The sequence below is a fragment of the Aaosphaeria arxii genome, assembly GCF_010015735.1.
Source record: "Aaosphaeria arxii CBS 175.79 unplaced genomic scaffold BU24scaffold_10, whole genome shotgun sequence".
NCBI lineage: Eukaryota > Fungi > Ascomycota > Dothideomycetes > Pleosporales > Aaosphaeria > Aaosphaeria arxii.
The window spans coordinates 688102-702797 of NW_022983483.1; the positions used below are offsets into that span (position 1 = coordinate 688102).

Consider the following 14696-nt stretch of genomic DNA (forward strand, 5'->3'; position numbering starts at 1 on the left):
CACACTCTTGGGTTCGATAAAAAGATCTTCCATAAGTCGTGCATTTCCGCGGTCTACCAAGATCAAAACCAAACTTCCTCATCCAGTCATACCAATCTCGTTTACCGTGCAGCTGCAACCCTCGACCCATGCTGGGATTCCCGCGCTTACGTCCCCCCGCCAATGTTCATTTCATTGGCCAGCCTTCAACACGCCTGGATCCACACAGAGATAGGACATTAATATGACCCTCCATAATCTATATTAAGTGTAATTTGACCTTCCAAATCGAGCTCATTACCTCGCAAGGAACGGCAAATTAAGGCCGGATGGTGGTCGCCATCCTGGCTTTAATTATCGGTTCCACAAACGGTTCTGCACGTAGATTCGACAGATTCGACGCGCATCCCCTCCAAACAATGCACACAATAGTGCCAACCCATCTAGTATCCAGTGCAAGTTGAGATCAAAATACTCAAGTACATTGCGAAACTGTGTGCCTTGTATGGAGTACTATGGACCAAAGGTAACCTCTTAGTCAAAGAACATAGTTCAATTGGAGAGTTTCAAGAATAGATACACCATTTCTACAATTCCCATTCTCCACATCTGCTGTACGAGTACCACAAGCTAGCTTCTCGGAAGCCAGACTTTCCACCAGCCAAGGGCCCACTCACTTGATTGTAAACTTTGGAAAGATCTAAGAATGTCCCCAAAATAGCCCTTTTCGTGGGTACTGGCTCGACTCGCAACCGCTACTAGTCCCATAATGGGTTGGTTGCCGTCGGAAGATTAACGAACCAAAGGTTTAAGCGCTTACCTAGATCTGCAGCCGGCCAATCACCGTCCACTGCCACTATTTTTGGTTAATCTTTGCTATGGGGAGCGCGTACACTAGTCAACGTGTTTGTGGAGTCGACGTTCGATATATATATGGTATGCTTCGTACACTACCAAATGTTTCGTTTCATTCACAGCCTTCAACAAACATCAAAAACATTCCACCTTTTCTCTTTTTTCTCTTTTCCTATCGAGCGTTTCCTTGAGAGAGATCCGGATCTCTTGTTTCCTTCGTCACTTTTCTCTTTTCGTGGTTTCACTTGGGTACCTTTAGGACTACCTCTATTGCAAACGATACGACTTGGAACAGAAAAATTGAAACAAATCGATCAACAACATACACAATGCTTTTCACAAACACTCTTGCCTTCATCCTGGCCGTTGCGCCCACGGCTCTCTTCGCCGCTCCCACCCCAACCAAGCGCGACCTCTCCGCCGCTACAGTGAAGCTTCTTCAGAACGGAACCTGCGATCTCTCCGAATTAAAGATGCCAATCGGTACGTCCTCAATGCATTCAACTATTCAAACTTCAAATTGACTCTTTGCCTTAGCACCAACACCTCTCCCCGAACCCTTCGGCCTCAAACTCGCACACATCGCCGTCGGCCGCGGCACACAAAACTACACCTGCGCAACCGCCTCCTCAACGGACGCACCCAAAGCCGTCGGCGCCGTCGCATCCCTCTACAACGCGACCTGCTCCGCGGTGCGCGCTCCCGCCGTGCTCGCCGACATCACCAAGCTCGCACTCGACCACGCGATCCCCAAGAACGACATCGCCCAGAAGCTCCTCTCCGGGCACCACGAGTTCACCGCCGCCGGCGTCCCTCTCTTCCTCCTCCAGTCCGACAACAACAACTACGGCTACGTGCAAGCCAAGAAGAACAGCTCCTCCGACGCTCCCACCACCGCCACCAAGGGCACCAACAACCTCGGCAGCGTCCCCTGGCTCAAGCTCGACGCTGTCGAGGGTGACTACAAGGCCGTGTACCGCATCAACACTGCTGGCGGCGTCGCTCCCAAGACGTGCGAGGGCATCACTGGTGCTTTCACTGTCGAGTACGCCGCTGAGTACTGGTTCTACAACTAAAAAACGGGGGGGAATGTTGTTGGGATGGTATCTTCTTCGTTGGCATAGCGCACCGCTTTTGTAGCTAGGTCTGCATTGTAATTGGCGTTTCTTCTGCTGCGCCTGCTGCTGCTTCTTTTCTTGTAAATGGCGGCTTGGGCTCCGCCATGTAGCATATATAACTTACTGGAATACCCGGATGGGATTTAATTAAACATATTTCATTCATCATTTCGTGTTCTTTGAAGTGAAAGGAATTTAGGGCGGGAACGAGCTGAACATTAACAGTGGCAGATAGTGAAATGAATTGGTCTTCAAATTCCCGAAAACATATGCTATTCATCTTTCCAGTGATTATGATGCCCACAACCATGAACGCTCCAAGGAAATCTGATACCCTAGTATGTGTGCAAATGTGCAGCATGCACCAGCAAATAGGTTCGAGGCGTGAACGGCACTAATAGTACAAGCATCCTCACAACATCTATCGGAGGAGTCAAGAAAACCGAATTTATCCCGCTTCTTCGAAGCTTTCTTTCTGCCACTCGACAGGTTCTGTCCCCGGTACAGCGACCGGTCCACCTGCCGCCGTCGCCGTGGCCACCGCTGCGCCAATGTCTGCCGTCGCGTAGCTATACAGCATCCAGAAGACCATGAGGTGTAAGCCCATGCAGTACGCTGCGAAGAGGTTTCTGCTCGTTCGCGTAGCGAGCACGAGCCGTGTGATGCGGAAGACAAGCCGCTCGAACACGCTCATCCTCTTCAACGCCCTGTTCGATTCCCGGCCCCTGAAAGCCGCGAAAGGCGAGATCGACGACTCGTAAGCTGAGCGGTAACGATCCATGGTGAGGCCAGATGATGTGTCCGAGGAGACGTGGATAGTCGAAGGGTTGGCATTCACCGCAGTCGCGGAAGTTCCCGACGCATGACCGCCGCGGTTGTAGCTCGAGACGTATCTTGTCTTTTCGTACAGATCGAGATTGTCTTTCTGCAGGGCCGAAATTTCGGAACGGAGAGTCGATACTGTCTTGTAGGACTTTTGGAGCTCGGCCTCGAGCTCGCCGTTGCGCTTTTTGAAGCGGTCTCGTTGCGCGGTGACCATGGGGAGGATACCTGAACCTCCGCCGCCGGGCTCGCCACCGGCTCGCAAAGATGAGAGGGTCGTCTGCGAGTGTGCCGGGTCGAAGCCGGAGATGATGGATGATGTTGGAGATGTGGCTCGTCCACGCCGAGTGCCCCCGTACGATGATTGGGGGTAACGGGATGTGTATGTGCCAGCGACTGACATGGCTGACGATTCGAAGGCGTTCGAAGCCTCTTGTTGGACTTTTTCCAGGTCGGCCTCGAGTGTTTCGTTCAAGTTTCTTGACTTCTCTAGTTCCATGTTTGTGCTGGAGAGCTCTTCCTGCATGGTCTCCAATCGACTTTGCAGGTCTTGATGCGAGACTCTGAGGACTGTGAGTTCGTTGCTTAGTTTCTTGTTTCGAGCGAGGAGAAGCTGTTCCAGGGTTTCTCCTTTGCCCTTGGCTGCGGCGCCATTTTGCGAAAGCGCAATCTCGGTTGCCTCGTCGTCATCGTCACCTGTCGCGAATTCGATGGACTAGGAAAGGTAAGTTGTTATCCTGCAAGGGGAACGTGATACGTACCTTGAGCACTTCAAGTTCCTGCTTGACGTTCTCATAATCGCTCCATTTCTGTACCTTCTCCCGCAAAGCGTCCTTCTCATTCTTGAGTGACTTGATCTCTCGCTCCAAGCTTCTGGTCTCGGTCTCAAGCTTGCTTCGATCAGAGTCCTTTTCGAAGCGTGAGTTTTCGAGTTTCCTGAGGAGGGAAGAGTTTTCGGATTGCAATCGTAGATAAGCAGGATCGTCCTCAACAGGTGTCTGTCGAGTGACCTGTGCCGATGCAGATTGGGCCAGTTCTAAGCGCAATTGTTCGTTGCGGGCCTCCACATCAGCTAGACGGTGGCTCGTCCTCTCCAATTCGGAGCTGACGATCTCGAGTTCTGCAGCTGTAGCCCCACGGGTGGCCTCGCCGTCTGCATCCTCTCCCTTGCCCAATCGTTGCGAAACCTCGTAGCTGGCCTTGAGCTCCTTGAGCAACTTGTCTTGACTCTCAACCTTCTCTTCCAGACTCTTCTCCTTTGCCTCCCAATTGTCCTGCTTTTCTTTCAATACTGCTGTCCATGACGCCTCGACCTCTTTGACCTGGCTATCGCGACCCTCTTCCAACGCTCGGCGAGCCGTGCGCTCCTCTTCCAGTTTCTTCTCTGCATGTTCAAGCTGTGTGGTAAGTGTCGCAACGGTCCTTTGCAGGCGCTCATTCTCCGAGGTGAGTTTTGGCAATGTCTCCTCGGCCGTGACTAGCGAATCTACCGAGGCTTCGAGCAAGGGATACGGATCGGGGGCATCGGACAGTGGTGAGTAAACTTGAAAGAATGCTGCCTGGACAGTCTTGGATTGGTTCGAGATTAGGTCGATGAAAGATTGGTAGGCTGTATGGTTCATGAGTATTGTAAATTCAGAGAGACTTCGTATGGGGAATCACCAACATTTCAAAAGCCCTTTGATGTCATTCAACTTGCTGGCATCATCCAAGCGTCTGAAGTCCTTGGTCTTCTGTGCGAGATCCTTTCGCTGTGTAAGAGCATCGCGCTGGTGAGCAACAAGGTCCGAGGCTACAGTGTCAAGCTGGGGGACCAGCGTATTCAAGTCGATGTCTATGGACAAGGTCAGACTGGTTCATGTCTAGATCAAAGGCAATGTTGGCGTACTTCTCCAGGCACCGATGGCAGTCTGGAATTTGTTGTCTCCCGCAGATTCTTGCGCCAGTTCCTGCTGCTCTTTGTCATCTCGCACAGCATCCTGCGAGATGCTATGCTCGAGATCTAATCCGCCCTCCATCCCTGTGCGCAACGTGTTGCGATGATCGTGTAAATTATCGGTGCAGGTGGTTTAGCAGTGCTGTCGCGCGTTCCGAAGTAACGGGAAGATGAGTCCAGTCCGAGCGAGTGGTTGTGATCTGCAACATGGGATGTCGCGACGTCTTGCAGTGATTACAGAGGTGGTGTTGGCTACATCGTACAGACAGCTTTCACAATCCGGAGGTGATGCGGCATGGTCCCAAGCCCCGATTGGTGCGCGTCGCAAGCTCAGGCCCGCAGAGCTCAACTCCAACACCACTCAACAGGTACGAGCACACTCGTGTGTACACAACTTCCTGTTCTACCGACAATCGACCCTAGGATGATCGGGAACCTGTCGTGCTGCTGAAAGGCAGTTATGGCGATTACGGCGATTCAACGATATGTCAGAAGCATCGTCGTCAATCATGCCGCAGAGGCGCCCACCTCAAGACGGTGCCTACGTGCTTCGCCGCCTCGTTTCCGACTTACCTCTCTCTGCTGATGGCCAGTCGACAGACGTAAACATTACCTGTGTGGAAGTATGGAGTAAGTGCGCGAAATTGTTGTCTCTATAGAATGCGTCGCTCAATTGTTTGTAGATAACAACCTCTACGTTGGTACCTCTGCCGCTGAGATCCTCCACTTCGTACTGTTACCACCCGAACCCAATGCTTCCTCGAACGAGCCCACCGCCATTATAGCCTCTAGGCTCGAACCTCCATACTCCAATAATATCGGTGTCGGCGTTCAACAGATCCTCTTACTACCAAAAGTCAATAAGGCTTGTATCCTCTGCAACAACACTCTGACCTTCTATTCTCTGCCCGAACTTAGCCCCGATTCAAGCACCAAGCCATTGACTTGTACATGGGTCGGTGGGACCGATCTGAATATTGAGGATGAAGCTGGCGGCGAAGGTGTGGTGGTGATGCTGGGTCTTAAAAGCAGGATTCGCTTGATCAGGGTGTCCGAGCATGCACAACCTAGAAGCCTTAAAACTATTGAATACGGGGGCTGTCTGATTTCTGTCCGTCGCGATGCCTTCTCCTGCGCAGCCGACTCGCATTCTTATGCCCTCCTGGATGTTGAGCACCAACAGAAGATTGGCCTGTTCCCGATATCATCTTTGGATCCCGAAGCTGGTCACGTTGGCGGAGCAGCTGAGGATATAACTACCACTGCTCATGCCCCATCGCGGAGCACTTCTTCAGCGAGTGTGCATCCGCGCGGACCCGGTCCTGAAGAGCACCGGGGACATGGACGTAGCTCTAGTCTGGGAATCTTTGGAAACACAGGTCCCGTTTCTCGAACCGAGAGCCCAAGACCGTCTCGACAACGTTATGGGTTTGATGTGCCAGAATCATTATCTAGGACGATTTCGCCTGCTCCTGGAACTCCTGGGCGATCTCCCGAAAGACTTGGCCGTCCATCAAGTACAACCAGGCGAACCAGTCCCTCGCCGGAGAAGCCGCTTCCCCCGCCGCCAGTGTCTCAGGAGAGCACCGAGCCGCAAGTGCAAGTCCAGGTACAAGAATTTGTTCCTCTCAAGCCGCACGTTGCATCGCCGTGTCCGACAGAGTTCTTACTTACTGTGGGTACCACGCCGGCGGAACCGGGAGTCGGCATGTTTGTCAACTTAGACGGTGACATGTGTAGAGGAAGCATTCAATTTGCGAGTTACCCCGATGCCATCGTTGTAGATGGTTCCGGGATTGATTTATCCGCCTCGATAAGTCCTGACTTTGATGCCGAAGAAGGGTACGTTCTGGCTGCAGTACGCAACCTTTCGAATGATAACACCGAGTACGGTATCGAGATTCAACGCTGGGACGTAGATCCTGGCGAAGGCGAGGCATCGAAGGAGTGGCTCGATCTGACCCCTCTTGGAGAAGCTCTGTCGCAGGAGGGTGGACAACGTGCCAAGGCACCACTGGGTCTCCGGACGGTCGTAGAAAAAAGCGACCTGATCTTCTCGGAAATTGGCGAGAAGCTTACAGTTAAACGTCTGAAAATTTCATCAGATGCGCAAGAAGGCCGAGACACTACAGACCATCACCCTCAAGCCAAGCTGGAGAAGGAAGACCTCGAATTCGCGGAACGACTATCTAAACTACAAACCCGTACAATCCTATGGACCGGTGATCAAATAAGCTGGGTTGTGCGCAATCCACTCGTTACTCGCCTTGATGCCCGTCTAGAATATGCTCAGACTACACCGACTGGGGACGGAGAACGGATCCAACCAACTCGCAGCACCATTGAGCAAGTTCTAGGTGATGTTCGCGACCAAGAGCCTCGTAATGAGTCCGAGTACCTTGGTCTTATATACATTCGGCAGAAAGCATCTCTGCTTCTTTTCATGGACCTTATACTCCGCAGTAACACTAATATCATCATCTTCGAGAGCGAGAAGCGCATTACCGAACAAGCGCTGATAGAGGGAGAAATCGATCCCCGAGTAGTTCTTTCTCTCTTGCCCATTCTGAATCAGGAAGTTGTGCAAGGGCCAGAAGGCATACAGATCTCTGGTGGAATCACATCACTAGTTGAGGAATTCTCGCAGCAAAATGAAATAGCTGCAATGCCTGCATCCGTCAATGGGCCATTTGGCGATAATTTGCTTCGACTCGTTAAAACGTACTTGCAGTTCTGGAGAAGACGTAAGGGTATGGCAAGTGTCACTAACGACCCATACGTCTTCCAAACGATCGACGCTGCCTATCTTCACATTTTGCTGTTGCTTGATCAGAACAGTTCGAAGGGGCCTGCAGCCAGTGGGTCTGGTTCCGTCCGGGACGAGCTCAACAAATTCGTTGACGGCGAAGTCGAATGCTTTGATCGAGCAGTAACCCTGCTTGAGAAGTTCAAACGATTATACGTGCTTAGTCGTTTCTACCAATGCAACAGTAAGTCATCAGCGAAAGCTTCCAATGTTCTGTCGGTATGGCAGCGCATTCTCGAAGGCGAGGCCGACGAGGGAGGTGAGTTCGTCAATGGCGAAGTCAGGGTACGAGAATATCTCTCCAAAATTCGAGATCAATCTCTTGTCGAGGAATACGGTTCGTGGCTGGCGAACCGCAACCCTAAGTTGGGCGTGCAAGTCTTTGCAGACGATTCAAGTAGAGTGAAGTTTGATCCGGCACGCGCGGTTCCTCTTCTCCGCGAAAAGGCGCCAGGTGCTGTCAAAGAGTACCTAGAGTATCTCGTCTTTGGCCAAAAGGTATGGACTCCTATCCTCTTGGAAGAAACCAACCCCTAACACTCACAGCACACTCAATACGTCAACGAACTCATCTCATTCTACCTGGACATCGTCATCGACGAGCTCGAAAGCTCATCCGAGTCGCGTGACATTCTCCTTCAAACCTACGAAACCTACCGAATCCTTCAACCTCCCAAGCCCACTTATCGACAATTTATCACCGACAACGCACTCGGCACAGAATGGTGGAACTCTCGACTCCGCCTCCTCCAACTCCTGGGCAGCAACCAGCCCGCCACCTCCTCCTACGACGTCCCCTTAATCCTCTCTCGACTCGAGCCGTACAGTAAGGAACTCGTCCCAGAAATGATCATCCTGAGCGGCAGACAAGGCCGCCACCAAGAAGCCATTCGTCTGCTGACCCACGGCCTCGGCGACTACGACACCGCCATCTCCTACTGCCTCCTCGGCGGATCAAGCATCTACCGTCCCGAAGGCTCAGGCTACATCCCCGCGAACGAGATCCCCAGCCGCGAGGAGCAAGCCGTCTTGCTCCACCACCTCCTACAGGAAACCCTGCGTCTCGACGATCTCGCACAGCGCGTCGCGAGGACGGGCGAATTGCTCGAGCGGTTCGGCGGCTGGTTCGACGTGATAGAGGTGCTTGAGATCATCCCGAATGAATGGAGCGTGGATGTGTTGGGTGCTTTCCTGATTAGTAGTCTTAGGTTGCTGGTTAAAGAGCGTGCGGAGACGGGCATAGCGAAGGCGTTGAACGGCGCGAGGAATCTGCAAATAAGCGTCGATCTCGCGGATAAGATAGAAGAGGCGGGGCCGACTATTGAGCGTGTCGAATAGATCTATATATGATAACATTTGTTGATATGAAGGATGCAATTATATTATTATTACTTTATTAAACCTGGCTTTCGTGAAGCCGTTGTATGAAGTGTCTTCAAAATGCTTTCCACAAAGAAATACCTTTGTCCTTTTGATCAATGCCAAACGCCATGCTCCGATATGCTTTTATTTCTCATCTTCTCATGCAGATGCAATATGCAGACGCAACGAAACAACTCTATGCCGACTCCCTCACAACCTCCATCGGCGCCTTACTCCCCCTCCTCCTCTGCGCCTCCTCCATCTCCTCCGCCTTCTTCTGCGCCAAATACTGGCAAAACTTCGACCTCGCCCTGATCTGCGGACCGAACTTCAAAAACACAAACGGGATAGCGCACAGCGCGACGCTCAAGAAGCCCAGCAGACTACACGCCCACGGCACGCCGAGCTTCCTGTACATCGGCTTCGCGGCGAACGGCAGCACAGCGCCGAACGTCGAGCGCGTGAACGAGGCCGCCGCCATCGCAGACGCAGCGAAGATCTCGTACGCGTCGACGAGGTAGTTGAGCAGTGCCATGAAGAGACACAGATACCCTATTCCGAAGGGGATTCCCGCGAGCGTGGGCACGATCCAGTGGATGTCGTCGCGGGAGGACCAGCCCATCCAGAAGAGGCTGCAGACGAACCATGGGCCGGCGATGGCGGCGAGGGGGAGGCGCCGCATCTCTTCGGACTGGGCCCACGGTTTGTGGGTGCGTTGCGCGCGTAGGAGGATGTGGTCCCAGGCTAGGTAGATGCCGGCGGCCAGGACGGCGCCGACGCCGATGGGGAGGAACGTGAGGCCCGATTCTCCGGCGCTGAAGCCGTAGATGCCTTGGAAGATTATCGGGTATGATTGGAAGAAAATGTAGAAGATTGCGTCTGGGGTTGGACAGTCAGCGAGAGAGGACTTTTTGGGGATGGTTGGTAAGAGTGAAACTTACAGGCGTAACTTAGGTACAGGCAAGTGCAGTATACCAGAGGCTCGGTAAGTATCATGCGGAAAGGCCGCGTAAGTACTACCGTGATGATGTGGCCTATGTCGGTTTTCTCCAGTTCTATGGGTGCGATGATATCCATGTTTCCAGACTCCTTCCTTAGCTTCCGGGCACGTTGCTTTAATATGGCGGGTGCATATGTCTCGGGGAAAACCAAAATGAGCGGCCAGGTAGCGCCAGCGATGATTGCTCCAATCCAGAAGGTCCAGCTCCAGGAAACGGTTGAGATGTAACCGGATATTGGGGGGCCCATGATAGGACCAAATGTGGTAGCCGCCATGAAATAGGCCATACTCCTACCACGGCTGACTGGGTCATGGTAAACATCGGCGCAGATACCACCAACAACGCTGAGAGAACAGCTCCCTCCCACTCCGACGAGCCAACGGAAGACTACCAGGGATGCAAAATTCGGTGATACTGCAGATGCGATTGAGAATATTGTGAACATGGCAAACGAGGCGATCATGGGCCATTTCCTGCCAAATGATTCCGATAATGGTCCCCATACCAAAGGTCCGCAGGTATATCCAACGAGAAAGATGGATGTTGGGAGAATGAGGCGTGTTTCGTCAGTTACTCCGAATTTCTTCGAGATTGGCTTGGTTGCACCTGCGGCAAGGGAACTTGATATTGTTGAATTCATGACTATCGATTCGTTAGCCGGCAATTCCCATATTAGATTTCATGCTTCGTAGAAGGTCTTACCCATCATTATAGCCACGAAGATGGCGTAAATCTTTCGCTTCTACTCATGTCTATTAGTCCCAAATTCTTGACATGGTGGAACAATGAGTAAAGGCTTACATTACTCCAATTGTTGGGTTGCTCAGGATCGTCATCATCAAATCGAATTATAATTCGATGAGACGCATTCTCTTCTCCATCTTGTCCTGTTGGGGAAGTCTCCGAATCCGGGGAATCGGCGTTGTATTCTTCGTCTTTCTCAAAGTCGATTTGCGCATCAATATCATCTGCCTCGCTTTTTATCCGCGGAAGACGGGAAGATCTCTCTGAAGATGGGTTAATTCAAACGATCTCTCGCAGTCTATGATTAGTTATTAAGGGGCGGCGCACCTTGAGTCACAGTTCGAACAATTTCACTATGTGGCGTAGTAACGGCTCGGAGTTCATTATCATTGCCAAGTCGCGATTGCTCACGCGAAAAGGTCTTTTCGAGGTTCGACATGTTGGATCATGCCTCGTCCCACGACGTAGAGACTTTGAACGAATGTAAAAAAGGGAGCAAAAAGGCTTTTGTCGAAATTGAGGTTAGAAACTAGCAGTTTATAATTCATCTGTGATAAGGAATGACGATTCATTGACCCCGCTGCTACGAGACTAATTAGCATATCCGAGGTCGCGGTCCCAAAAACTGCTCTCATATCCGCAACAAAGTTTACTCGTTTGGGAGAAGGATGTGCATACACGACTGGATCATGGCTGAAACTTGTGTTGATTGGTTCGTTTAAGGCGGCAAACTAGGCTAGCTTCGATTTTCGACCCACTTACCGGCCGGTTATGAAGCCCAATGAACTGTGACTGGTTGTCGTATTTGAGAACCCAATTGTTTATTGCCGCAAATTCTCGGAAATGAAGAAAAGGGCAAGGCGTGGCATGGCGTAGGGCGTGCGCACAAGAGATTTTGGTTCCGAGTCTTCCAAAAGATGCATTCCGTTCGGAGTTGGCGCGTCCAGAAGCTGTTCCAGTTCCGTTTCCGGAATGCTTTCTGTTCGGTTGCAGCCAGATAGAGATTGTTCCAAATCGGCATGTCTCTGGACGACGGTCTTGCCGCTACACCCGAATTGCCGTCATTCATGCTAACGCTTTAGGTCTCCAGATTGATGCTTCTTCCAAATCGTCCATACAGCGCCGTCTTCAAGCCTTCCATCTCTTCATGGATGCTATCGATCTTCTCCCTCAGCACGGAGACTTCTTCATCGATGCTTTCTGTAGATGCGGAGAGCATCTCGAGAACTTGAGGCTGCGGTAAGGAGACGAATGAGTCACCGACTTTGTATCTATACATGGTAAGCATGTTGTTGCGTCGTTGGGTATCGGAATTGTAGTCCGAGCATTTCATGATTGTTCCGTCGAATTCCCATTGAATTCCTCAGAGATGAAACAGATGAAATCTGAAGAAAACATCAAGCATGAGGCATTCTACAGAAATATAGTACTTACGGTACTTTATCATCCTCGTCGACGAGCTCCAATTCCATGCTGATTTCCTCTAAATCCTCTTTCTCTTTCTGTTTTGTCCAATCAGCCAGAGTTCCCAAAAATAGTAGGTCAATAATTTGCTATTGCTAGTTGATCGAGCTTACCTGCTTCGCCTTCAACTCATCTTCGAGCGCGACCTCCTTCTGGTGAAGTGTGCTAAACTTGTTGATTTTCTCCTGGTCCTCGCGACGCACTTGCACATCCTCCCCACCTGTCGCCGCCTCGTCCTCTTTGCTGAGCTGTCCTTGAGTTAGTACTGGTAGACGACTTGGTGAATTACGTCCCATCAAAAGACTAAGTTCATACCATTCGACGCTGCATTGTTGATGTATGCTTGTAGGTCACGATGCCTCACAGATAGACGTCGTCGAACTGCGGTGCTGCGTAGAGACGAGAGATAGATTTTAGCGTGCGCACGGTCCGACCTGCAAAAGCGATCACCACAGAACAACAGAACGGAATATCCAGTACCATTGGTCGCATATTCTTTTGGTTCATGCAAATTAATATGTTACTAAATAGATACACCGCCATATTCCCATTGCAATTCTTCTGCCGGATGTTCTAAACTTAATTTGATCTTGAAAACCCAAAATCCAAGTCTGAGCAACGTCCATACCATCACGTGATATGGACCCCGCACCCAGACCCTTTGGAGCCGAGTTTCGAATCGGAATGATATGCAGAGGAGACCAGGCATTGTTATTGGAAAACCTGTACAAATGGAAAATCTTGGTGCAAAGACGGGACGAAATCAACAAATCTTGTTCCACGTGTAGCAAGTACAGTGGATTTGCTTGCACAGTGCAGGCGAAGAAGATGAATGTGGTGGCTGAATAAGAAGATGAAACTGTCCCATTGGCTCGGGAAGTCAGCCGAATCTAAGGGTCCAAAACTTTCTGGCGGTGATGGACAGCAACGACGTCATCAGGCAAGGTTTGAAACCCACCCTCACATTGCGTGGCAGCAACCCCTCACAGATCTACTGGCGAATCATCAGCACCGTGCTGAACATCTGTCTCAGTTCTGGATACTCACCGAGCAAAGTGCACGCGGTCTCGTGGCTGTGGCCCAGGACGATCTCTCACATAGAACAACTAAGATTTGCCCGAAACGATAGCGCGAACGAGTCCGAATTTGATAATCTCACACCATATCTTGAGTCGAAAGCGCCTTCCTTGGACGCCAAATATAACTTTCGAACTCCCTCTACCCATCCCTTCTTCTCCCTTCATCACTTCTTTACTCTAGTGTAACACAACAGCCTACTCAACTGGTTAACATACACCCTGCGCCTACAACAACTCTGACCAACACTTCATCAACGCGATTACGATGACCAACGTGGTTTCCGGCTTCGGGGCCATGAACGGCAATGGAGGAGGCACCGAGTTTCTCTCCATCCAAAGCCCACCCGGCGATGCAGTCAAGGACTACGACAACACCATAACACACGACAAGCAGACCATCAGCGTCCCCCAGGTCTTCCTGGACGCAATGTCCGTTCGCGAGGAGGTATACGGCGAACAAGGCGTTCCACTCGAGGCAGAATTTGACGAGGATGACTCACGAAGCTGGCACTGGGTCGTCTACGCATCAGTCGCCTCTTCCTCAACGCCGCCTGCAAACCTGACGGCCGCAGCCACAGGGACTCCCGCAGAAGAGGAGCGCCGCGCTTCAGCGACAGCCCAACGCCTCGCCGTTGGCACAATACGTCTGGTCCCGCCTCCGCATGGCCCGAACAAATACAAGACAGAACTGTCCGAGGGGGACAAATCTCATCCCGATACCGATCCCCCTGCCAGTGTGGCTCATGAGCATCCCGCCGAACCTTACATAAAACTCGGTCGACTAGCCATCCTCAGGCCCTACCGTAAGATGGGCCTCTCGCAGCTACTAATCAATGCTGCCCTCACCTACGCTGCTAAGAATGCCGACACCATTCAACCGCCACCGTCGCCGACCACAATGGAGCTTGCGAGCCAGATGGGCGAGGCTGTGGAGAAGGCTGTCATATGGAATGGACTTGCTATGATACACGCGCAAGTGGGTGTGAAGTCGATGTGGGAGAAGCATGGCTTCACGGAGGAACTGGTGGACGAGGACGGAAAAGTCGAGATCGCAAAGGAGGAGCACTGGGTCGAGGAGGGAATCGAGCATTTGGGCATGTGGAAGAGGTTGAAGTTGGACCACGGGAGGTTGTAACGTGGTAACTTGGCCCTGGTGTTCACTGCATTCGTTCACCATCTCTACCCTCCCCTGCATCATGCCGTTGACTTTCGTTTTGGTTTTGGTTTTTCATTTGGTCTTTCGATGAGCATGGATAGAGTATACCCCCTATGATCGAGAATTTTATGACGGAACGACTCGATATCCCCCTTTTTCCTTTTTCTCCCCTTTTCTTTTCCAAAAGCGTCTTGGTTTCAACAACATATTGGAGACGTCCAATGGGCCGAAGTTCAAGCTTATGTTCGTTACAGAGCAGAAAGAACGCCTACGATAGTGGATGTTGTTGTTGCGGTGGAACAGGTAGATTTAGTCATTAACCCATTAGAATTTACGCCCCATTATATATATCGTCCCAAAAGTCGACCCATAGT

At 51.3% G+C, this 14696-nt stretch overlaps 6 protein-coding genes across 6 annotated transcripts; 3 read left to right on the forward strand and 3 right to left on the reverse strand.

Moving 5' to 3' along the window:
• Positions 1–822: 822 nt before the first annotated feature.
• Positions 823–2112, forward strand: BU24DRAFT_444151 (uncharacterized protein). The gene is made up of 2 exons (XM_033530626.1): positions 823–1317; positions 1372–2112. The coding sequence occupies exons 1-2, from the start codon at positions 1164–1166 to the stop codon at positions 1908–1910; spliced, it is 693 nt and encodes a 230-aa protein (XP_033379305.1). The 5' UTR covers positions 823–1163; the 3' UTR covers positions 1911–2112.
• A 67-nt stretch (positions 2113–2179) lies between these two features.
• BU24DRAFT_399081 (uncharacterized protein) lies at positions 2180–4963 on the reverse strand. Its single transcript, XM_033525399.1, has 4 exons — positions 4663–4963; positions 4441–4608; positions 3536–4383; positions 2180–3489 (listed from the first exon to the last, which is right to left on the reverse strand). Exons 1-4 carry the CDS (start codon positions 4790–4792, stop codon positions 2401–2403), a joined length of 2235 nt encoding a protein of 744 aa, XP_033379306.1. The 5' UTR covers positions 4793–4963; the 3' UTR covers positions 2180–2400.
• Positions 4964–5070: 107 nt separating this feature from the next.
• Positions 5071–8891, forward strand: BU24DRAFT_427170 (uncharacterized protein). Its single transcript, XM_033529156.1, has 3 exons — positions 5071–5340; positions 5394–8014; positions 8063–8891. Exons 1-3 carry the CDS (start codon positions 5196–5198, stop codon positions 8852–8854), a joined length of 3558 nt encoding a protein of 1185 aa, XP_033379307.1. The 5' UTR covers positions 5071–5195; the 3' UTR covers positions 8855–8891.
• Positions 8892–8964: 73 nt separating this feature from the next.
• Positions 8965–11381, reverse strand: BU24DRAFT_50149 (MFS general substrate transporter). The gene is made up of 5 exons (XM_033534333.1): positions 10951–11381; positions 10681–10886; positions 10582–10621; positions 9820–10521; positions 8965–9757 (listed from the first exon to the last, which is right to left on the reverse strand). The coding sequence occupies exons 1-5, from the start codon at positions 11060–11062 to the stop codon at positions 9075–9077; spliced, it is 1743 nt and encodes a 580-aa protein (XP_033379308.1). The 5' UTR covers positions 11063–11381; the 3' UTR covers positions 8965–9074.
• Positions 11382–11701: 320 nt separating this feature from the next.
• BU24DRAFT_436316 (Prefoldin, subunit 4) lies at positions 11702–12417 on the reverse strand (the record flags this gene model as incomplete). Its single annotated transcript, XM_033530149.1, has 4 exons — positions 11702–11894; positions 12058–12125; positions 12201–12335; positions 12403–12417. 4 exons carry the CDS (start codon positions 12415–12417, stop codon positions 11702–11704), a joined length of 411 nt encoding a protein of 136 aa, XP_033379309.1.
• Positions 12418–13461: 1044 nt separating this feature from the next.
• On the forward strand, positions 13462–14301 carry BU24DRAFT_436317 (uncharacterized protein; the record flags this gene model as incomplete). The annotated part of the gene is made up of 1 exon (XM_033530150.1): positions 13462–14301. One exon carries the CDS (start codon positions 13462–13464, stop codon positions 14299–14301), a length of 840 nt encoding a protein of 279 aa, XP_033379310.1.
• Positions 14302–14696: the final 395 nt, after the last annotated feature.